Below are 25,036 nucleotides of genomic sequence, written 5' to 3' on the forward strand. Positions count from 1 at the left end.
AGTTATTTGTTGGTTATATTCTAGTCTCATAATTTATTAAGGTTATAATTTAGTCCCTTTAAATTATTTTCCGTCAATTAAATAAATTCCCACCGTCAAAACCAATGTCTAAGGTGTTGTAAATTTTGTGTATATTTCAAAAGTTTCAAACATTTTTTTGTCTCATATTTTTAATTGAGAAATATAAAAAAAAGAAAATTATAGAAAATTATTATCAAATTATTAATTATAATATTTGACTTGGTTTTGTAGACATGTTTTTAATTCCAAAGTTTTGTAACCGCTTTTCTTAACTATTTTGTTTCAGCACTTATTTGCCAAGTCAATGTATAACGTTCATTCTAGCTTGACTAAACAGAAAAATGCTGCCTGTAAAATGAATACTCACGTAGTGAATTAAAAGGGTTTTTTTCACATGGCTTTGAGTAGTATCAAAACAAGAAACATGTCCCTCACTTTTAATGGTTTCTTAATAATTTTTCTTGTCAGTTCTGTTTCCTCGATTCTACATTAAGAAGGATCGGTTAAATTCTAGGGGATTAGCGTATAATCACGCGGAAAATCCTTAAAGATAGTGCGATTAGCACGTCTCAGACTACTTCCACTGTTTGTTCATTTTGCAATTCTCTTATCAAATTGATGTTTAGAGATGTTGATTATGTCCGTGGTCAGTTATACAACAATCCCGAGACAGGTAAGTTTCCTTAAAATCTCCCTTGATTATTCCCATTAACATAAATTGATTCTTATATTTATATTTTGATTATTATTTGTAGAGATAATTAATTATGCCTAAATTTTACAACAATCTTAAGGATTTTCGTTTAATCATTTGTTGAAATATGTTACTCAATTTATTTGCACTCCTGCTAGATAAATGGGAAAGGAATTGCTCAACGTGAAAATGGTAACCAGACATCCGTGAAGCCATGAAAATATAAAGGGCTGACTTGTATTTCAAGTTCGAGATTCTCAGTGTTATGGTGTTAAATACAAAGGCTTTGATAATCAGGTTTTTCGATCATTATTTCATTTTTATGCGATTATGACTAAGTGCATGTTTGTGATGATGCATTTGATAATATCGTGTTATAGAACTTGATTTGTTCATCTTTACACATTGAGTTTTCTATATTTTGCTTGTTTGTTGGAGTTATGTAGCCTCATACGTAGTAGTTTGACTTTATGAGCACTAGGCTATTCTTTTGGTTTTATATATAGCAAATACAAAATACACATGTGATAAATCTTTGATGTGTTTACATAGATAAAATAATTGTAATTTTGATTATGAGGCTGATGTGTGTATAGCATAAAATATACCCACTAGGTCAGTTTTAATTAGGCCAAATACCTCCCTGGATTCTTTAAGTTTCATGTTTGTTTCAGATAGGTCCTTTAAGTTTCTAAGGTTTCAGATAGGTTCTTTAAGTTTCGAGTTTGTTTTGGATAGGTCCTTTAAGTTTCTAAGGTTTCAGATAGGTCCTTTAAGTTTCGAGTTTGGCTTAACGGACAGATCAACTTTGGCTTAACGGAAGTTGATAGAAATGACCTATCTGAAACAAACTCAAAACTTAAAGGACATATCTGAAACTTTAGAAACTTAAAAGTCTTATCTGAAACCTACTTGAAACTTAAAGGATCTATCTGAAACCTTAGAAACTTAAAGGACATATCTGAAATAAACGTAAAACTTAAAGGACCCAGGGAGGTATTTGGCCTTTTAATTATGTACTAGTTTTGTTTATTTGGAATGACATGTTCATTTGTATCTACATGATAAGATAATTGTGGAATTTTTATTATTTTTTTGGAAAAAATTGATAGTGTCAGCACAGTTGATCTATGACTAAATTAGTGAAATTTTGTGATGATATCATGTTTATACTTCATTTGATATACATTGGAAGTTGTCTTGGAAAAAGATTGGCATCTTTTAATTTATTGATTGAGCTTTAAAGCAAGAATATTCACTTTGTTATATTACAAAGTTCATCAGATGTGTGCTATGTTTACCTTGTCGAACTTTACCAATTTGTCAAACTTAAAATGCGTTGTTGATTTTAATGTCAAGAATCACCTAGCTCAGCTAGTGTTAACAAGTCTATAGTTACTATAATAACTTATGCTTCTCAATTGTATCTTGGTGAGTCTAATATTGCGTGTCTCGTATACAATAAGGATGCCTCCCAAGTATCTGGTATTGAGAAAATTGTAAAAATTTATCATGTTATCCATTATATTAAAATAATGCAATGATGTTTAATGAAATTTGTTTATGAGAAAATATATATTTATGAGATTTATTTTTTATTTTGGAATTTTTGTCACTTGAAAAATATTTAAGTAGATCTGTAAAATAAATCTATACATAGAGTTATATTTTCTCAATGTGGAGGTTTGTCGCTTAGACTTTATCTAAGTCGACCTGATGGAGTATATATATCAAGGAAATCAGTTTGACAATATATGAAATATTGTTTAGAGTTGATGAACCATTGCATCAAAATAATGCAATGATGTTAATTGAGATTGAAATCCAATGAGAATAAATCAAAAAGTACAATTACTTTACTTTTGTGGGGACGTTGTCGCTTGAAGTCATTCAAGCATACATGTATAATAAATCTACAAATAGATTTATATTTATCCACATTGATAGTGATGTCGCTTAATCATAATGTAAGCATACATGTATGAAAATAATATTAGAGATCAAGTTTATTGTTATAGACTTTGATAAATATACGAGGTTGATTGACTTAGAGACGTCTTAGTCAATCTTATATGATGAAAGAAAATTGTCTTCATCATTTCTGTATAAAGTAGCTACTAAACAAAGCCCCTGGGGATGAAATAAATATTATGTGTACATCGAGGGGAACCCAACCTTTGTGATTTGAGATCCCATGAATAAGGTTCATGTGGGTAAGAACAAGTCACTTATTAGTTCTGCTAGCACCAAAAAGTAGTTAATTAATTTTTTCTCTCGTCCCTTTCCTATGGTGTGTGTGTGTGAAGTGCTAGACACTGCATTATAGAGAGGATAAGCCAACAAAGCTTTTAATGAACTTCATATCCCTTGTGGGTGGTGTATGATTTGCAGCATACACTTGATGAAATCTCCTATGTGAGTGTCAAGTGGGGCCGCTTGTATGGGATCTTGGCGAAATCTCTAGTGCACTCATGAAATAATCCAGGCACGCGCACGGCCTATTAGCACACCACAGCGCCAACGACAAGAATTGTGGGGGTGTGATGCGAATGGTATACCGCTAACATACACCAAGTGATTTTGGTTCATACAGCTTGCTACACTAACTTCACTTTGTGTTAAGCATTGTCATTCTAGGCTGGTTCATATAGCTTGCTACATCAGTTTGATGCATCACATATGGGATGTTAATCCGGAAAGTCATTTTTCAAATTACTTTTAAACTTTTGAAATATGTGGGGGATTGTTGTAATAAATCTAACTATCCAAGGATTTTAGAATGTGTTTCTCAACCAAAAATCTCACCAAAAGCAATCAACCCTTAACATTTAATTTTCCTAATAATTTGGAATAACCTTGAGAAAGTTACCTCACGCCATGTCTACCCGCCTCCCTCTTTCAGAACATATGATTATAGGTGCCTTATGCGTCCTCATGCCAGCCTTCCTGACAAGACAGTGAAAAAATGCCTTGAATCTCGATTAGCCACCATCAACTCGGCTCTTGTGTGGCGCCTGCGGGTGGGATAGTGGCGAACAAATTTTCCGGTCTTCAAATCATTTCATTGTAATATATCAATCACACACCACCTATCTTAGAGTACCTTATAAAAATTCAATGCATTGTTTCGATAAATTCTCCGTAACAATCTCAGAATGTTCACCCTAATAGATAAATTAAAAATAAGTCAATCAAAACATGTTACAAACTACTCCCTCCGTCCCTAATTATAAGACCCCTTTTGATAATTTTTTTTGTCCCTTTTTATAAGATCCCTTTGTTATTTCCAACTACATTAATTATTTCTTTACATACATGCCCCTATTTATTATACATCTTTTTCTTCAATTAACAATAAGTAACATATGGAAAACATAAACTAACTCTCTCTCTTAAGGATAAAATTGTAAAAACAATAGTGATTACAAAAAATTTTAATACAAATATCCGCTTTCTTAATTCCCGTGATTTTAGCAAAAGGGTCTTATAATTAGGGACGGAGGGAGTATATAGGATTCTTTTTTTTATATTTTTTTAAGAGGCAACTATATAGGGTTCTTAATCGGGCTTCAAACATAAAACTTTTCTGGGAAATGTATAATTCTTAGGAAGACAGGGCTATTTTACTTGAAACAGATGGAGCAATTTGTTTAGATCAACTGTCTAAAGGAATGAATTTTTTTTGTTAGTTATATATATAGTGAAGGGAATTCTTGTGAAGATGGGTTTATAACTAACATTGATTTAGCTTAGTTTGCTTTTATTTGGTTTCCCTCCCTCCTTGACTTAATTAATGATGATTCTATTAGAAACATGTTAGGTTTCCCAAACTATAGATTTGTCTTGTTTGAAAGGGTATAAACATAGTTTCCCTTTTCTTTGTTTGTATTTTCCTTTTGTTTTATATATTAGGGTAATGCTCTTCGCATTACTCTTGTTTAAAAAAAAAAAATTATGATGATTAAAGTCAACACTTTTATTGATGTTATAATTTTTTATTTTAGCCAATCAAGCTAAACTCAAGTATAATATTTATATATGCAGGTCTTCCCACACCTTTACGGGACAACCGCTCTAGATTGTTTACTTACCGGACGGTATGTAAATTGATTGAAGTAAAAGATCAAGTGGAAAAGTTTACTAGTGTATAAAAAAATTGATGTTGTTGTCCCAAAAAAATGACTATGATTGTAATAATTGCAGGCTGATGGATATAAAAAAACTGGATGCCATAACTTACTATGTCCAGGCTTTGTCCAAACTAGCAAAAAGATTGTACTTGGAAGTACACTTGCTCCAACTTCTACATATAACAGAGGACAATATGAAATTACCATATCGATCTGGAAGGAAGTTTTCTATAAAATTTGGGTATTTTTTATATCATTAAAATTCGGGTGACCATTTTTCATTTGATATCAATTTAGTTTATAAGATTTTTTGTTGTCTAGCTAAAATGTTGCTTTTAATGATTAAATAAGTGTATATTTTAGTTTGCTAAAAAAAAGTTGTATATTTTAGTAACTTAACTTTTCCAAATACAAAATGGTGTTTTAAAAGGTTTTCTTTGATTTTCTATTTTATGTGTGTGAAGGATCGAAACAATGGGAACTGGTGGTTTGGATATGGATCTGAAGTAGTTGGGTATTGGCCATCTTCCTTGTTCACAAAGTTGAAGGATAATGCACATGAAATTGAGTTTGGTGGAGAAATAGTGAATTCAAAATCAAAAGGGTCTCATACTTCCACCCAAATGGGTAGTGGACATTTTGCTGAGGAGAATTATGGAAAAGCTGCATATTTTAAGAATTTGCAAGTTGTGAAATCTGATAACTCCTTCCATCCATTGTCAGAAGATCCCAAGTATATAGCAAATAAACCAAATTGTTATAATATAAAAGGAGGGAGTAGTAAAGACTGGGGAAAATACTTTTTCTATAGTGGACCTGGCAGGAATGAGAATTGTCCTTGAGTTATTATTATTATATAGAAAATCTTTCAAAAAATAATAATATAGAATTAAAATAATCAAAATCTCTTTGGCGTTTTTATTTATTCAGGTGACTTATTCTTATGTTAAAATTAAACTTCTTATTTGATTATTTTCTTTAATTCACATGTTATCCATTGGTGATACCTAACGATTGACGGAGTTAAAAAAATCCTTGATTATCTTGGAGATTGAAGTGAATATGCAGCATGAAGACAATGAATGCTCTATACTCTTATTGTGTGCATTACCTATATCATTTGAGCACTTCAAGGACGTCAACTTTTTATGATAAATAATGCACCGTCACCTTGGAGGAAGTTCAAACATCGCTTACAACCAAAGAGTTAACATAGTTCAAGGACTTGAAGTTTGATGATAATGGTGAAGGCTTTGGGTGTGTCTCAAGAGGAACGTGGTAGTAGAGAAAATTGTGAAACACACAAAGAGTGGTGACAAGTAAAATAAGATTGTCATAAAGGGCTATAATATATTACAAAATCTCATTTAGATCGAATGAGTTAGGGTGGTGATCAAACTGGACATCAAATTGTGAAAACACAAAGGGTGGTCTAATAAATAGAGCAAGAAAGCTAGGAGCAGCAAGGGCAGTGATTGGCGAATCTATAGTTGGTGACCAGTCTTGAGGAAATTTGTTTTCTATGCAAGGTTCCTTAGTGGCTAAACTAGACATCAAATGAGATTTTGGAATAGATTATAGATCAATCAGGTTAGTATCTAACCAGGAATTAATCAAGAATTTCATTTAGGAGTTAAGAAAAAGTTGCGTATCCTGTACAACATATTAGAATCCACATTCTCTTAATTATTTTCATCTATATGATATATGCAATGCACTTTTTTGTACTTAACCTTGTTGATGATACCATTAAAACCAGACATGAAGTGTAAAATTTTACCTATTGCTCAAATTCAAATTAGCAAACTGAATTCACTATTTCTCCACCAAACTGATTTTCATGTGCATTATCCTTCAAGTTTGTTAAACAGGCTTCTTCCTCAAGTGAATTGATTTTGAGCATTAGAAGTGCTAGCAATTTGCTTCATACTAATAGGTTGTATATTTTGACAAAATCCAGGAGTGCTTTTACCTCTATATATTTCATATATTTTTGTTGTTCCAGAACCTAAAGTAGGAACCTCCAATAGGCTCTTGTCTCTAGGATTCACAGAAGTTATAGAAATGACTTCTGGATTAGCCCAATCTGGCTTAATATGGTCTTTATTGACAAATCGACTATGTCCTCCTTCACGGCTTTGATCTATTAACTTTTCTTCTTCGCCTAGGCCTAGTAGAACTTTCTGATTGTTGTTCACTCTGGAGCATTGACATCAACAACCTCCTCTCATCAGTGTTGTCCATGAATTCTTCTTCTATCAACTCCCCAAAAAAGATTACGGAGTAGAAAGGCTAATTGTTTATTGATTTTATAGTCAAAATAACGGATACATTCTAAAGGCACGGTTACTCCAAACTGGTGCACTCCAATGCAAAGAAAACCCATTCTTTGAAACTACAAGCTGGTGTTACCATGTGAAGGACTGCCGTTGGAATTGGCCTAAGTGCTTGTTTGGCTGTGTGGTGTCATTTCCACATCAAACCAAAATCACTGCAGGTGGTCGCATTTGTAGTGAAGCTACATATGGTTGCTTTTCCAAATCACGAATTTTTTTTGCCTTGGGACGCGAGAAAACCTGTACCATCGCACATCCAAACAAGCTATAAATCCTATAATGACTAGTTTGCTTTTTGTAAAATGAGTCATTAACACTTGCTATAATAGGTTTCCTTTCTTTTTATAGGTGATTAGACAAGGTCTGAAGGTCATACAAGATGTTAAACTCTTCACACCAACACCTTCTCGTATGAGACTGCTTAGTTAAACATTTTATCTTAGACCGTTTTCTTTGTTTTTCTTTTTGGCTGCTCAGGTTTCGGGCGTGTGAAACATTTATGTTCAGCCCTAGCAAAGAGACTCTTCCATGAAGTCTTCTTATAATTTCTTCGTACGAGACGATATCCGTGGCTGCCCGACATTGGTTAGTCTGCTTTGCACTCTCCTCTCTCAGATTGTTGAGTTCTTTCACGTTCCAGATTTAGTGAGAGGAATTTGTTGGAGGTTTTTGGTACTTTTTGGGTTTGGGTGTTTCCTTTGTTCGCTTAATGTCTTTATATTGGTTCTTGTTGTCCTAGATCTGAGTATTCCTTGTACTACTATCCTGTAACTTTTGTTGTAACTTGTACTGGCGGAGCCAGAAATTTTAAGATGTGGGGGCAATATTTGACATATAAATAATATCAAAAATATGATAATTTTTTAAGAATATATGTATACATCGTAATATACTTTAGTACTTTTTAAATTATAAAAATATACGAATGTTTTTGAAGAATGAAAAGCAACAATTATTTCTTACATTATCATGTTATATTGATTGTTGAAATAAAATAAAATTGCAATTGTAAAAGTATTATGATCCAAAATATGCAATTTAAATTTAATTATACTTGTCATCAAATGATTTTTTTACAAAATTTACCATCAAATGATTGTGAGGGACAAAATTAAATAGGTGAGATGTTCTTTCTCAGGGGTTGTGTTGGTAGTAAGCAAACAAATTAAATTTTAACTACCTAACATTACCTCAAAGCTACTAGTATGGATATATAATAGCCATGCATTTTAAAAGAATTGTGCAGGCAGGAGCCCCCACACTCTTGTGAGTGGCTTTGCCACTGACTTCAACTATCTTTATATATACTAGCGTTGAGACGGACACTTCATGCATTTTTGTCATAACTTTTTGTTGTGCTAATGCTTATAAATTATGAACTATAGTTTTTATGAAATTTTGATTTTGATTAAAATTATTTATAAGTAGAAAATTCCAACACAAAATCCTAATAATTACCTCAATATCTTATATGGTGCATTAGTATATACTTATCAAGAAGTTCTATGCTTCAAAATTGTTTTTTTTAACTTGATATCTGATCTAAGAACCGACTAATACGAGAAGTCCAATCTCATCATCCATAAGCCACAATAAAACTTTGTGTGCAGTAGTCCATCGAAATTAGAATCAGTAAAAATTGAATCTGAAATCTTGAGCTTCAAAATTGTTTTCTTAAAATATATTGATAAACAAACATGTGTTGGTCTCAAAGGTCAAGATTTTAAACCCGTTAAGAAAAAAAATTAGAGGAAAATTTTAAACCCCTAAATATATCATGAAATATATATCGAAGGATTCCTCAGCTTTGGTGCTTGACAGATGACCATATCTAGGAAATTTCCTCATATCAATAAAAATACATTTATATAAAAAAATTGGTTACCAAATAAACATTTTGAAATTATCAGAATAATTTTTGTAAGTCAAATTAATTAAAACAAACTTTAATTTTGTTGACCAGATTAATTATTTTATTATTTACCATATAAAAATAATGAAATTTAATTGGTGTTTAATTATATTCTTTAGCATGCATTAGAATTTTGTATAGTGTGTGTGCAAAATATACACACAGACACCTCTTTCCAAAAAAAAAATATATATATATATATACAACAGTTTCCCTGATTTTCCTGGTATATGGGGTTAGATTTGTTTCCACGCACAAAACCAAAATCTAGAAACACATAAAAGAAAATGGACTTTAGCTCCTCAATTATCTCACTCTTCCTACATTTTCTTCTTATTAGTTCTTTGGTTTGTCCTATTAATTCTTCAGAAACTGTAAACCATCAATTAGTCAATCAAACTATTCGATCAGAGCATGAACTTCACGAATTGAAGAAGCTGATAACAACCCGTCTTCAACAGATCAACAAACCAGCTATTAAGACAATTCAGGTATGTTAAAACAATTTTAAAACCTTTGTGTGTTTGGATGAAGGAATTTCTGCAGTGATATAATGTTAGAGCGTACTTAAAATACTTCATTATAAATTCTGCATTGAGCAGTGTTAAAACTCTTATGGAGAGCTTGCAGTCCATTTGGGTTCCACAATTTTTAAGGGATTCGCAGTTGCGCACGGAGCACACCCAGTTTACACCCAAAAAAATATACGAATACCACCTAATTAATCCTGAGATTTTAAAATCCCCCCACTACCTTATAAATATGAATCCTAAAATATTCCGTATAATTTTTTATCAAAAAGTAAAAATTTGGCTATTTTTGTTTTAAAATTTTCACATTAATCACTATAATTTTACAAATTGGTATCTACACTTTACTTTAGATGTTTTTTATGTTTGCCACAAAAAATTTGAAACTGTTAAAAATGACCAAACTTTAAATAAGCAAATACTCTAACCAAACTAAAACAAATTATAAATTAAACGAATATAATAAAGCTTTCTATTTGTTTTATAGATATTTTCAATTAGTTCATCCAACACACTATTATGTATTGAAGCCTAACTTATATGCATGTGTTTGTGTTTTTGTGAAATTTGTGTTTGTGTATATTTTTGCAGAGTTCCGACGGTGATACTATTGATTGCATTTTGACTCACAAACAACCAGCTTTTGATCATCATTTATTGAAAGGGCAAAAACCATTGGTATTATTTTTGTTAATTTATTTAACAAAAACATAAATAATTTTTTAACCTAAGTAAACTATTATATTTCAAATTTTTTGGTGGGGATTTTCTCATACATATATTTATATACAGGATCTTCCAGAAAGATCAATTGGGCATAACCAAATAAATAATTTGAGTGACTTCTTTCAATCGTGGAGTTTATCTGGTGAATCATGTCCTGATGGAACAATTCCAATTAGAAGAATAACCGAAGAAGACATATTAAGAGTTGACTCTATTAGCAGATTTGGAAGAAAAGACGCCGATCACTCTAAACAAGAAGTATGCATTGGCACAAACTCAGCTTTTTTTATTTCAATTTTTTCTATTTCTATTTTTTGGTTTCTTTTTCTTATGATTATTAAAGTACAAGGAATAAACAAAAAATTTCAAAGAAATTAATAATCGAAATTGGAAAGAAAAAAAAAATACAGTAGTTTAGTATTGAATTTTTCATTTGTGTATCCTTTGAAAATACAATTAAAACCACCCCATCTCCTCCCCTCCCCTAAAATCCAAACCCATCTCTCAAGGATGTAGCTCACGCCGGTGGTGAGACTGTGGTACCCTCCGATGTGTCACCATCTTCAAAATCCATTTTAGGGAATGATAGCAACTCCGACGACTCATCTTCCGCGGTATGCTTCAGTTTCTTCTCAAACCACCATGGATAGCCTATCTTCATCTTCAGCTCGTTAGATTTGATTCAAGAGTATCCCTCTAGTTGTGTCTTCAACGGTGGTGGTTGGTTTACGCTGCACCAACGTCCGTCGGTATTCTAGATGGTGGTTAAGGTTCTTTAAAATGACATATATAGTTCTAGAGTAGGTGCGATCATTGTTGTTTCGCCTCCTTTGATATAGTCCATGCTTTTGCTATTGTGTTATCCTATCAATCGTGGTTGGTTTTCTCCTTCGCGGTATGTTTACGAGTTCATTGTTGCTTCAAGATCCTGGTCTCAACGGAAATGGGTATATGCCATCATTGCCAACTAGTGAACTGTATGTCTACAAATGGCATTTGATGCCTGTTGATGTCATGTTCGATGCAATGATTTGTTGGCGTGTAAACATGTTTTTGTGTTGGCGATCGAGTTTGTTTTCCAACCAGATACATAACAATGAGAAAGACAAATAAATATGATGAGTGGAAGAAAAAATATAACTGACCAGATCTCACCTAATCCCAAATTCTAATGAAATACAAATTGTTTCCCAAACTTTTGGGAACTCGACAGAGGAATAACGACAATAAGTTCAAGGAGGTAGGGATGGGAATAGGCCAGGCTGGCCTACAGGGGCCTACGGCCTCGCCTACGACAAGCTAGGCCAGGCCAGGCTTCTTTCTTAAATAGGGAAGCCTTAGGCTTTTTTAGAAGCCTATTTAACTTAAAAGGACAGACCACATGAAAAGCCTTTTAGGCCTTATAGGCCGGTCTACTTAGGTAAATATGAATAATATTATCGATTATTATATTATATATTGTACTTTGAATTAAATTAGAAATTTTCCGCACCTTAGAACCTCCCCCTAAAATGTTGGTGGTCCTCCACATAATGAGGAGGAACCGCAAAAATACCAAGCTAACACTGAATAAAATGTCAAACCGTCCAAAAAATGTTCCAATGTAAAAATAAATGAGAAGCAGTTTTCAATGAGCCACGCCCACCAACACTTAGCCGAGAATCATTATTAATAACTCCCCGACGAAGTAGATTATCCCTTGTTGCCAACCTGTTGTGAAAAAGACGTCACGCAAAAATCACAACCTGCCAAAGCAACTTTGCATCCACTGGAGTTCCCGCTTGAGGTTGAGAAGTCAGTAAGTTATAAGCACTACAGACAGAAAAGCCATGAGATGATTCCAAGTTCCATAGCCACTTATCCTCCCTGTCAACCTGCAAAGTAACATTATGAAGTAACATCCTAAGTTCCCCCACCAACTCCTCTTCCCACACAAACAATGTCCGCCGCCACTTCCATGCCTCCCCCTCCTCCCCCCACCCTAACTAAAACATATAATAAAATTAAACCCATTTTAACTCCGACAAGTCGAACAATCTGTTAAACATGTCCCTGAATGACACACCAACTAACCACCTATCCTACCGAAAAAATATATTTTTCCCATTTCCTTCTTCATAACGGCTAACATGATCACCAAACCAACCCTCCCTATGCAAGGCAGCTAATTCACACCACCAAGTAGAGGCGCCCCTCCCACCTTCCTTCAACATACCTCCTTCAACACCATACCTCACCGACAACACCCTAAACCAAAAACTCTCCCTATCCACAAGTAACCGCCAACACCACTTCCCTAACAAAGCAAAGCTAAACTCATAATAATAACATGTATTGTTATGTTAAGGACATTCAAACATTTTTAAGGACACTCATAATTTTTTTAAGGATATATTCACACAAATACTTTTATATCTCCCGAATTTTTTAGGGGACTAAGTGACATTGAGAAGGCCTAAAAAGAATTACTTTAAACATTCTGCAACATTAAACTTAATTGTTCTCCAAAACTTATGCTAATTTGAAAATGAAATAACAAATGGGTTCTTATTGATCCACACTACACAGCAAGCATATGTGTCTGTGGGAGGGGATGGGTACACAGGAGCAAAGGCTACTATAAACTTATGGCGCCCCAGAACGGAAAGTCGATATGAATACAGTACGGGACAAATATGGATTTTCGCTGAAACCGGAGAAGCTATTGAAGCTGGTTGGCAGGTATGCTAGATATTACTCTCTTCATTTATTCTCTATTTTCCTTTGCATTGTGTTTTTTTCTTCAAAATTTTATTTCACATATGAGTATACATTATTAGTCAGATATATTTTTCTTGAGGGGATTATTAGTCTAAGATTTATATGTCAACAGATTATTAGGGCATGCATGAATAAAAACTTATATATAAACATAAACATAAATGCTTATAACATAAACCCTTATCATATAAATGTTGATCTTTAAGAACTTTATGTATGACAAAAAATAATTGAAGTCAAACTATTTTTATGTTATAAGTTGTTTTTCATATTATCTTCAACATCTTTGAAGAAAAAAAAGAAGAAGCTCAAAATAGCTTATAAATACGTCACAAGTTGTTTATACAAGTTCTCCATATAACATCATCGCATGTTAAAGCAGAGATGATTAGGATAAACTCATATATAAGACTCAAATAAATTTTGTACCAAAAAAAAAACGACTCAAATAAATAAACTTTAAACACTATCTAAATTAATTTATATAAGACTTTTAAGGTTATAAGGATTAAATTTGTCAAGGAAAAAAATATTATTAGGATTATAATCAATAATTTTATGATTAGTTAAGAAAAAAATTTGGAGCAAAGGGTTTCTAAGGAAAAAGGAACGGTGTGTCAAAAAAACAAAATATTTTAGAATATATAACTATAATTTTGATTTATTTTTTTTTTAGCAAAATTAATATTTTAGTTATTTCTATCTTTCAAAACTTTCTTAAATGAATTCAATTTCGGTTTTGCATTCAAATTGCAATTAGCATGTTATCCACCTAATTTTAATTCCTATTAATCAAGTTAATTAGTTCCATTGATTTTTATGCAGGTCTTCTATCATCTCTATGGAGATACCCGTCCTAGATTGTTTATTTATTGGACGGTAGGTAAAGTAGGTGAAAAAAGTGTAACATCTATTATTTATGTTTGCTTGATGCTTAATATACACATTAAAATTGCAGGCTGATAATTACGAAGGAACTGGGTGCTACAATTTAAAATGCCCCGGCTTTGTTCAAACCAACAAGAAAATTTTACTTGGAGGTGCACTCGAACCAACTTCTCTATATAACGGACAGCAATATGAGTTTCCCTTAAAGATCTGGAAGGTAACATTCAAAAGTTAGTTTTTGTTTGAATCAATAAATCGTATCATTTGATCAAATGAGATATGATGAGATTTATTAATTCAATGCTGAAATACATCTATATGTGGTGTGAGACTATTTTATTTGTGCACATTAAACCAGGTTTTGTTGATATGCATAACCTTAAAGATATCTTTCCAAGTTCCTCTTGTTTTTACTACTTTTTTTTCCTTTCAATAATAATATGTGAATCAAAATTGTAGGTCTAAGATATCTCTCCAAATTCCTCTTGTTTTTTTTTTTATTACTTTATTTTTTTTGGAGTTCCGCCTATACACAACGCAATTGTTTGTTGTTTTCTGTGTCTTGCCGATCTTTGTTCATCTTGAATAGAGATTTGATTATTAAATAAATTTTGCCGTTAAAAAAATCATTTTATCATCAATTTTAGTTTTTAAAGTTGCCAAGATGTCTAGCTATCATGGTGTTAAGTTGATATGTTTTCTAGCTAACATGATTATATATATATATATATATATATATATATATATATATATATATATATATATATGTTTGAGTAATCTAGCTTTGTCACAAAACTAAATGGTATCTTTTTAAGGTTTAATTTGATTTTTAAATTTTGTTGTTTTAAAGGATGAAAAGAATGGGCATTGGTGGCTTGAATATGGGAATGGAGATATTATTGGCTATTGGCCTTCTTCCTTATTCAAAAGATTACAGGGTGAAGGAGATTTTGCTCAATTTGGTGGACAAGTTCTCAATTTAAATACAACTGGGTTTCATACTTCCACCCAAATGGGTAGTGGACATTTTGATTCAGGACGTTTTAAAAAAGCTGCATATATTAGGAATATGCAAGTTGCAGTTAATTCTGAAAACATTTGGATTGACCTACCAGACCCTGAATATGGAGCAAACAAACCAGGTTGTTATGATGTGAGAGGAAGGTATAGTAGGAACTGGGGAAATTTAATATTTTATGGTGGTCCAGGAAGGAATGCGAATTGTCGCTAAGACTGTGTTTGGATGAGGGAATATTGAATAATATAGAAGAATAAGATATGTAATGGTAAACATTTTTTGAAAAAATAATAATAATCTTTTTGCATTTCTTGATTGTGGTTATTTATATTTATTGTGCAAATTAAATTAAGGTTCTTATTTTTTTTTTTGTTTTTAATTCAATGGTCATCTATTGATAGTACCATAACAACCTAGATTATTTTTATGTGTCCAAAGATAATATGAAAAAAGATATACACCTTTTATTGGCATCCCTCTGATTGCCTTTCCCAGTAATTCCTTCCAACATTGTTCTTTTTACTTACTTACAATGATAAAGGAGTCTCAAGGTGATTCAGATGCTGGAAGAAATGATAAAACAACAGGACTAATATCATTTTACAAGTTTCTTTACTCTGTCAAATTACATAGCGCACAAACACTTACTGAAATTCTTACAAACTTTCAATCTTAACATTTCTTAAGTATTTAGAAATCATTTGAACTTTAATCTTCCTACAGCTCTGATTGTATGTCAACTGTAAACACAATCTTATTTATTTCTTAAACTCTGATTGTAAAAGTCTTGTGTGTTTGAGCAAGGTAAGTCTCTTATTTGCGTGTTTGAGCAAATTTTAATTCTTTTTATCAAGTAAATAATTGGGCGCATTAGATTTGCATCCATGATCATAATTCCTTTTCGTGATTTCCTTGTTGTTTCGTTTGTGATCATTTGCTTCTAAGGTTTTGTACAGGTGAAATCATGGCCAACATGAGACCATGAGTTTTATTACTGTTTCATGTGATAAATTAGTTTGTTTTTCCATTATCGAGGGTGATCTTGGCCTTAGATCTATCTTGACATCAATAAGTTGCTACTTTAAAGTTAAGTTGGGAGTTCCTTACCTCTACTAAGGAATATATATGTTAATTTTCTTAGATCCGTCGTTATTCATAAGCATGACATCAATAATTATCACATTATTCATTCCTTCATCCAGGAGGTATCAATAGTTAAATTTCCGATGTTCAAGGCAATTCTAAATGGAAGCTTGGTAATGGGAATTCTATGTGTTTCTAGTTACATGAATTTACGAATTTGAGCACGATATCCGGAAAGTTATTTTTCAATTCGTAAATTCATGTAAGTTCTAACTTTTTGATATTTTGTTGATTTTGAGGATAAGCAACGATTTAAGTTTGAGGTTATGATTACGGAACATCATATGATATTTTAGGCTATGTTTTTTGTTATTTTCTTTTCATTTGAAGGCAAATTAGAAGTCATATAGAGGAGTTATCAATGGTTTGAGGAATTTTTTATATTTTTTCATTTGAGTCGTTGTAATGCAGTTTTATCCTAAATCATGCAACTTTATAAGTATTTTGAGTCTTTTTAGTAAGAAATCATGTAAATCGGCAAAACAAGATATCACGTGAAGAATCGAGGATATGAATATTGAAGATCAATGGTTCTTAGAAGGTCTTTGAAGACAACAGAAAGTGAAAAAAATTCATTTCAAATTCCAATTCATTGCAAGACGGAAGAACGCACGAAAAAGGGACGAAAATTGTAAAATTCAAATAGGAGGGGCTGCTAGAAGCTCCCCTGTGCCTAGACCATGTGCCCCTGCACATGAGGCAATATTTTTTATTGCCTCATGCGCCCCCTGCGCCTCACTCTATTCGCCCTACACATGAGCATAGCCAAGGAGTGTTGGTTACTTGGTTTTTAAGCTGTTTTTAGTGGAAAACCCCTAGTTTTCTTCTCTTAAACCCTGATTATAATGATGTATTATAAATAGAGACTCTTATACACTCTTTTATTCATTCAGAAATTATAAATAGAGACCTTTATAAATCTTTTATTCCTTCAGAAAGTTAGAGGTACAAGGCAATGATCAAACATCAGGAGCTTCAAGGAAGAAGATCAGCATCATTCTCTTGTTCTCTCTAGGGTGTTTTTTTTATTGTTCTGTAATGATGCCGGTTGTCATGTGCATCTAAACCTCTATGATATGAGTTCCACAATGAACCCTTTCTTATATGTTGAATTCAATTAATAAATTTTTTTATTCAGTTTATGATCTAAAGTATGATTTAATTTGTATATATATGTTTGTTTCTATACGACATCTTAGATGGAGCATAACATGATTTACAGCCCTAATTTCACGTGACCCCGACAATAGTAAATAGCATAGTTGCCAGATTAATTCCCTGTTTGTTTCAGATTTTTTTTCATTAAAAAAATCACTTTTTTCATTTTTAAGTGTTTGTTTAGGATTTTTTGAAAAATTATTTTATCAAAAGAAAAATATTTTGACCCTAAAATGAAACAGTGATTTTCTTAAAAAAATTTATTACCATATAAAATTTTCTATAGAATTATATTATTTTTATTTAATCGATATAAATTTAAACTAAAAACAAACACCCTTATAAAAATAAAAATAAAAAGAAAATTTCAAAATAAAGAAGAAAATAATATGAGTAAAACACATTTTTATAGAGAAGAAAATAAAACTAAACTCCAACACTCTCTGTTGATCAACAAATGCAGTAGGATTTTTTTATCTTATGCAATTAAGTATAATAATAATTATTATATTTTTATAATAAAAAATAATTAATTTTTTAAAGCAAATTTCCAACAGAGTAAACCCTTATAAGTGTTGTCCTCGTGAGCTTAACTCAGTTAATATAGACAATATATAATATATGTAAGGTCCGGAGTTCAAACTCCGGCCACCAACAAAAACCCTATAAGTGCTGGAATTTAAACCTAAAGGTCTTATATACATTGAATTACTATTATAAAAGTTATAAATACTGATGAAATTTAAAGACAGATTGTATTCCGTCTGTGAAAGAGACGGCAATTGAGACAACACCATCCCACTCCTTAAATTTTTCTCTTACAAAAAGAAACTAATAAAGACCAAATAATATAAAAGTATTAAAGGTATTTGTTTCTAAATGGAAACTCTTCAAAGTGTAAAACTAATTGCGTACATAGTTACATCTTAATCTCGGGTCACCACATTCCCCATACAAGCCAAAATGAAAAATGAAACTTATATTAATCTGATAAAAGATGACCCTCTCAGCATAAGTGGGTCAAAAAGAGCAATAGAGTTCATTTACAACAAACCATTAAGAAAAAGCAAAGTAAAACACCTCTCCTCTCCTGTAACATCCTATTTTCCCGACGATAAATATTAAATAATAGGAATATATTTAATAGTAAGGATGTTACATAACTTGGCATTATATAAATAACGATGAAATGTTTTCCTTTTAAAATAAATTCACTTGAGAAGAAGAAAGTCATTCACTAATCACCTTAATAAATTCATATTTGCCGTTCAATAATCAGAAATTGAAAATAACAATGTTTTCAAGATTCAACTCAAAATGCAATTAAAAATTAAATCGTCATCACTCTTCGTCACATTATGGATTCCTCATCATTACTCTATATCAACCGTTTAAATCACCACCTTATCTCTTCATTAATCCAACCCTTACGCGGGACTCATTTATACATCAACATCGACCCTTTATTTTATTTTATTATTCATTTTATGGGCATACTCTATTTTCTCATCTATTCTAGGCTCTCTATAAAATTTATCCCTGATATCATATCTTATTCCTCATTCCTAGTCTCAAGATGTTTTCTTATTCATTATCATTACATACAACTTTCCCTCCCTACATAACTAGGTTCTCCCTCACCATAGTCATTAACTCTTTCATACTTATTCTCCTCAATAAAACGATCTTATATCTTGTTACTTTGTTCTCACGTGCGTAGTCATCTGTGCATCGTCCATTCCCCTACTCTTAACTTCGTCCTAATTTAAAGTTATTATCTCACCTTATAATTAAATTTGACTTCAGCAACTTTCCTCACTGAGACTTCACTATAATTTGAGGTTTCATTCTCTCGATACCGGTCGTTATTATTATCGTCAATCATTATAACTATTACCTCTTATACTATTTCCTATGCATTTTACTCTCTTCTAATTGATCCTGGTCTTATTCATCATTCCTATTATCTTTCATTACTTAATATACAACTACTTATCTTCCCTAACAGTTCGCCTTAATGACCATCTCATCGTTTACGATCATCTAAATTAGACTTCTATATTCTTTATTCATTTTTGCACCTTATACGTTACTGTCTAACATTCATCTTTAGTTCTTTAACTACCTTGGCTCTTTTACTCTTTCACTTAATGGTATCCCTAAACTCATTATTGGTTTAAGGAGATTATGATTAACATCCACAATTACTCGGAAAAGCACCTACTTCATATCCCTTATTATCATTGTTTTACACCCCTTTTACTAAATCGTGTGTTTTTTACTCACCACGTACCCACATTATTTGCTCTATTAAATTCTCGTCTTATTAACCTTAATTATAATCCCCGACCTTACCCAATGCTTTAACTCTTACTCACAACATAACCCACTTCATCATTTACTCGTCACCCTAAACAAGATAAGTCATCGTCATTACTCGTCATTTATAAACACCATTTATTACATAATTCATCATCACCATTCAACAATTATGATCTCAGCATAGATCTTCATCGTACGACAATAACTTCTCATCATTAATCAACATCTTATGCAAGCATATATGTACACATCACATTTCCTCGTTGTTCATTACTGCATTTTAGAATCTACTCCGTCATTCGTTCTCTCCATTACTACATCTTTCATCCTAATAGTATACCCCATTCTCCGTTGTAATATAAGTCTTTACCTCTCTATTAATATTCCTCATAACTTCCTCCATATTATCTATCACTTTCTATGACCAAGCCACCTTGACATCATTAGATTCTCACAGGCTACTATCTTAAGTTCATATTTAAGCTTATTATTATTCTGGGATGATCACTTCTATTTATACCTAAACTCACTCCTTCATTTAGTTATATTGTTTAGGACCCTTACACCTACCTCTCACATTAACACCTTCTTTAACTCGCTATTATTTTCTAGGATTTTTTAAGGTCCATTGAAGGGTTGTGCTGAAGTTCCAAGAAAAATACAGCATGACCCAAGTACGGTAATTTGATAATAACCCGAGCTGTGGATCTCGATAAGAGGTCAAAATAAAGTCAATGGAAAGCTAACTTCTATACCTACAACTTTCATGTTCACACAAAGACCTAGTTCGGGACAAAAATGGGTGAAAAACACCCAAAGTTGGGAGCCAGGAACAAACACCCGATGCGCTAGCTGTAACGCCCTATTTCTATTAAAGCGATAAAACACACGAATAAGGCATATATTCAAGAAATAGACGTCACGTCATCAAACCAAAATCCAAAACAACATGCATGTATAAAATCTCAACAGTCGCAGCGGATATAAACCATATACTTCAAAGTATACATGTCATGATATCAAATACATAATCATAAAAGTTCTCCAAGTTCCGACAAAATGGGTAAATCTTCAAACATGAATAAATCCAAAACAGATAATCTAGATAATCATAAACAGACACCTAGATCAGAGCCTATCATAGACCCTAAGACACGATAGCGGAGATAGCTCCCGCTATCCAAGCAACCATCGAGCAACTCACCAAGCAACTAATCTTGCACAACGTCTACCCATCCATACAGACATGTAGGCGGTCAAAACCACTAGGGGTAAGCATTACATCAATAATGCTCCACATAAACAGTTGGACATGAATAATTCAATTCAGGTATAACATAATTAATTAAGAGTAGATAATCTCCATATACACATTCATGTAACAATCCCAAATAACACGATTAAGTATTCACCAATCACACTTATCATCCACAATTATCATTTACAATCTCATCAAAATCATCAACAATTATCATTTACATATAACCATCACGACTCATGCCAATATGCAATGCGCCTAAATCTGACACCTACATGCATGTGGTACCAATCACAACAACGTCTAGGCCGTTACCCCATGATGCCAACTGCACATCATATGTAAGAGTACACCTCCTCTTACGCACAACTATGTAAAAGTACACCTCCTTTTACATTTCTCATATGACTCGATATGACAATGATGCATGGACATAAGCAAAGACCAAATAATGCAACTACTCAACTCATACACACCAACACAATGTAAAAGTACACCTCCAATTATATTGTTCAACTCCAACAACAATTGCATTATCAAGTATTTACATCCACACAATCAACATGTCATTATTTATTTAAGAGTCATCACCAAATATCATAGTACATCAACATGTATTCATTAATCAACTTCAACTTAGCACAATCCATCACCATCCAAGTAAAATGGAAAAAATACAATACTTGTGATAAACATCACATCCAACACTCAACATTTACTCACATATCTTTAGTCAAACATATACAACATAATCACAAAGGAATGTAAAGTAGCTGGCTCTTAAGTACTGTTTTCGACAAAATCCGTACCAAGTGGCAAAACGGCCAACATTGATAATTTCCAAAATAAAACAACTTATTCAAGTTTAAAAACTCATAAATCAATCTTAATCAATCATGTAGTCATGAGCTTAAGCCATTTACAAACTATTAGACATTAGTTCAAAGAATAGCTTAAGTTCGTATGAGAAAACCCAAGTTTACATTTCCACCCGAAATATCAAGTTTGACATGATTAAGACATTTAACCAACATTACAAGCCTTGCCTAAGTCAATATGAACTGTAGACCCAACTTGTAATCCTATCTAGTTCACAAAAGTTCGTTTCGACAAAATCCAGAATTCCCAAAAATATCCAAGTTTCAACCCAAAATGAAAAATCCCAATTTGAATGAGCAAAAAATGTTCCAGTAGGTTTAGGGGTTCAAACAGAAGTTAAACAAGTTGAAAGAAGCATTTTACAAAGCTCGGATTGGCCCCCTAAGACCCGAAACAAAAATCAAAAGTTGCTGGAACTGGGCGTGTTCGCTTAAGCGACCACCTTGTTCGCTTAAGCGAACAAGTTCCAGTAGCTTCCAATAATGTACGCTTACTGGTCGCTTACCGGTTCACTTAAGCGACCGAGTTCCAGAACTGACCATGCTGGTTCGCTTAAATGAACAGTCATATTTCTACAGAAAAATATTACAGGTTTCAACCATCTTTCACCAAAAAATCCCAATTCAGATCTCTCAATGCCCAAATGTGTTTTCCAGAGTTTGTTTACAGGTCAATACAACTAAAAGGGTTCACAAGAACACATCAAACATGAAAATAATTGTCATTTGAACATAATTCACCAATCAACCCATTTTTACAAAACCAACAACAGCAACAACTCATTTCTCATAATCAAATCATGATCTATGAACACCCAAGCCATGTGTAACGCTCTAGTCGTTGTTTTATTTATTTTAATTAATTAGAGTCTTATGTGTGATTTTAATTAATATTTGTGGTGTGATATATTTTATTATATAGTTAATTTTATAATAATTGAATTAAGTGAGAAATAATTATTATTTTGGTGTTTGGGGAATTAATAGAAGTTATTAGAATTTATAGGGAGTAAAATGAAATAAAGGGGAGTTAAGTAGTGGGAAGTTAGGAAAAGGGAAGTCAGAAACATTTTTTACGTAGAAACTGTCAAGTTGGGAGAAGAGGAGAGAAGAGCAAGTAGAGCCAAGAACTGAAATTGTTGTGCATTTCTTCTGCAATTCTAAGGTAAGGCTGAAGTTTGCTTCAATAGTGTAGATGTTAATTTCTGATTTTGAGTTTAACAGAGTTTTGGTGAGAATTGGGAATTTTGGGTTTTGTGATGAAATGATGATTTTGGGGTAGAGATGGATGGTTGTTCTGGTGTTAGAATTAGGTCCTGATTGTAGACAGCACTTAGTTTTGCATCTGTAAACTAATTTGGGGAGTGAATTGAAGGAAAATGGGATTTTGGGGAAAAACCTGTTTTCTGCCCGTACAGAAGTTCATCGCTCGCCTCGCGAGTAGCCTTGCTCGCCATGGCGAGTGAGCAACTTCATGGCTCGGCTCGCGAGCAGAACAACTCGCTGTCGCGAGTAACCCAGTATAAAACTTGATTTTCAAATTGTTGTTATAAGATATTTTTGGGATGGTTTAATGTACCTAAATGATTTTAGAGAGGAGTGGAGTAAGTTTTAGATTAAAAAGATGAACAGGGAACACAAAAATGAAGTTTTAGTGAGTAAAAGGTCAAAACTCCCGAGAGCCCCATATTTTCATTCGCCTCGAGTTCGCCTTGAACTCGCCATGGCGAGTAACCTGTTTTGCGAGCTCACCATCGCGAGAAGATGTGCTCGCGAGGCGAGCTACCTAGTTTTGTGTGCTGATTTTATTTATATGAACGGTAGTGATTGGTGTTGGTGCTTTGAGCATAGTTATGTTTAATTGTGCATTGTTCTGGATTGTTGGTTCATTTGTTTGATGATGTTGTTGATGGTTGTAATGTATGCTATATTTATTGAATCATACATGTTGTGTAAATTGGAGTCATATGAAAATGTATGCATGGTCAAGTTGTATGTAGATATACACAAGTGGGTCCATTGCATATGCATAAACAGCGGGAGGACTCATGTCCTGGAGCACTAGTTGTTCACAGCGGTGAGGGATTCGGTCCTGATGAATGCTTTAACCATTCAAAAGCGGGACGGCTTCGGTCCTGTTTGGTACCACATGCATAATTGCATATTTGAGGAGTCTTAGTGGTGTAGTCATGTCATGCATGAGTCTTGGTTGTTGGTTGTGGTTTGCCATATTGATGATGTTCATGATGTTGTTTGATGAGTGTATACATTTATACATGCATTATGATTAATTGAATGATGTAATGTTGTTGTTGTTTGTGAAATATATGTTTATATTTACAGGATGATATATATTGATGTTTATAGGGTGTTAGATTCAATTGATGATTTTAATATCTATATTTTATTGTTGTGAATCTCACCCCTTCTGTTTGAATGTTGCCTCGACCGTGGGTAAGGTGCAGGTGATCTTGAGTAGTCGGTGGTGGCTCAAGTGTCGTGTCTAGGGCTCTGATACGTGGGATGGGAGTTATTATTATTATTATTATTTTTGTTTCTCTCTCCTATGTATCAATTTTTGGAACTTGATGCTGTGGCCCTATGATTGTTTGAATTTCTTTAATGAGGCTTTTGTGCCAGGATAATTTAATGGAAGATTTAACCGTTGTTGTTTTTGTTTGAATGCAAATATTCCGCTGCATAATTATTGAAGTCTATGAAAGATGTTAATCTAAATAGTTCTATTTTCTATTTAAGAATTTTGGAAAATGTAGTGTAGCATGCCCGTTTGGTGAATTACTCTGATGAATATGTTACAATTAATTACTTTTGAGTAGCGGGGTGTTACAATTGGTATCAGAGCCGGTTGGTCCGTCCGGCCAAGTAGTAGAGTCGTGTTGAGCCACCTAGGATAGAGTGTCAACTTTAATGTTGTTGATGTTGCTGTTCTGAATTGTTGTTTCTTATGTAGAACCTCGAGATGACTGGTAGTAGTGATGCTGCTCTTGTTGTTGCGCTTGAAGCTGTAGCTCAAGCTGTTCAACAGCAACCAAAAGCTGAAGCTGGTAATGATGGAACTAGAATGTTGGAGACATTCTTAAGGAATCATCCACCAACATTCAAAGATAGATATGATCTTGATGGTGCTCAGAAATGGTTAAAGGAGGTTGAAAGAATTTTCAGGGTCATGCAGTGTTCAGAGACACAGAAGGTGCGGTTTGGGACGCACATGTTAGCGGAAGAAACTGACGACTGGTGGGTG

General features: G+C 32.9%; 2 protein-coding genes across 2 annotated transcripts; both read left to right on the top strand.

Annotated features, from left to right (window-relative positions):
• Positions 1 to 639: 639 nt before the first annotated feature.
• On the top strand, positions 640 to 5,687 carry LOC25501466 (uncharacterized). The gene is made up of 4 exons (XM_013590704.2): positions 640 to 694; positions 4,760 to 4,812; positions 4,919 to 5,086; positions 5,310 to 5,687. Exons 1-4 carry the CDS (start codon positions 640 to 642, stop codon positions 5,685 to 5,687), a joined length of 654 nt encoding a protein of 217 aa, XP_013446158.2.
• Positions 5,688 to 9,380: 3,693 nt separating this feature from the next.
• LOC25501467 (uncharacterized) lies at positions 9,381 to 15,229 on the top strand. Its single transcript, XM_013590705.3, has 7 exons — positions 9,381 to 9,584; positions 10,215 to 10,301; positions 10,416 to 10,607; positions 12,918 to 13,070; positions 13,935 to 13,988; positions 14,068 to 14,214; positions 14,848 to 15,229. The coding sequence occupies exons 1-7, from the start codon at positions 9,381 to 9,383 to the stop codon at positions 15,226 to 15,228; spliced, it is 1,218 nt and encodes a 405-aa protein (XP_013446159.1). The 3' UTR covers position 15,229.
• Positions 15,230 to 25,036: the final 9,807 nt, after the last annotated feature.

Source organism: Medicago truncatula, chromosome 8 (assembly GCF_003473485.1).
Source record: "Medicago truncatula cultivar Jemalong A17 chromosome 8, MtrunA17r5.0-ANR, whole genome shotgun sequence".
Lineage (NCBI taxonomy): Eukaryota > Viridiplantae > Streptophyta > Magnoliopsida > Fabales > Fabaceae > Medicago > Medicago truncatula.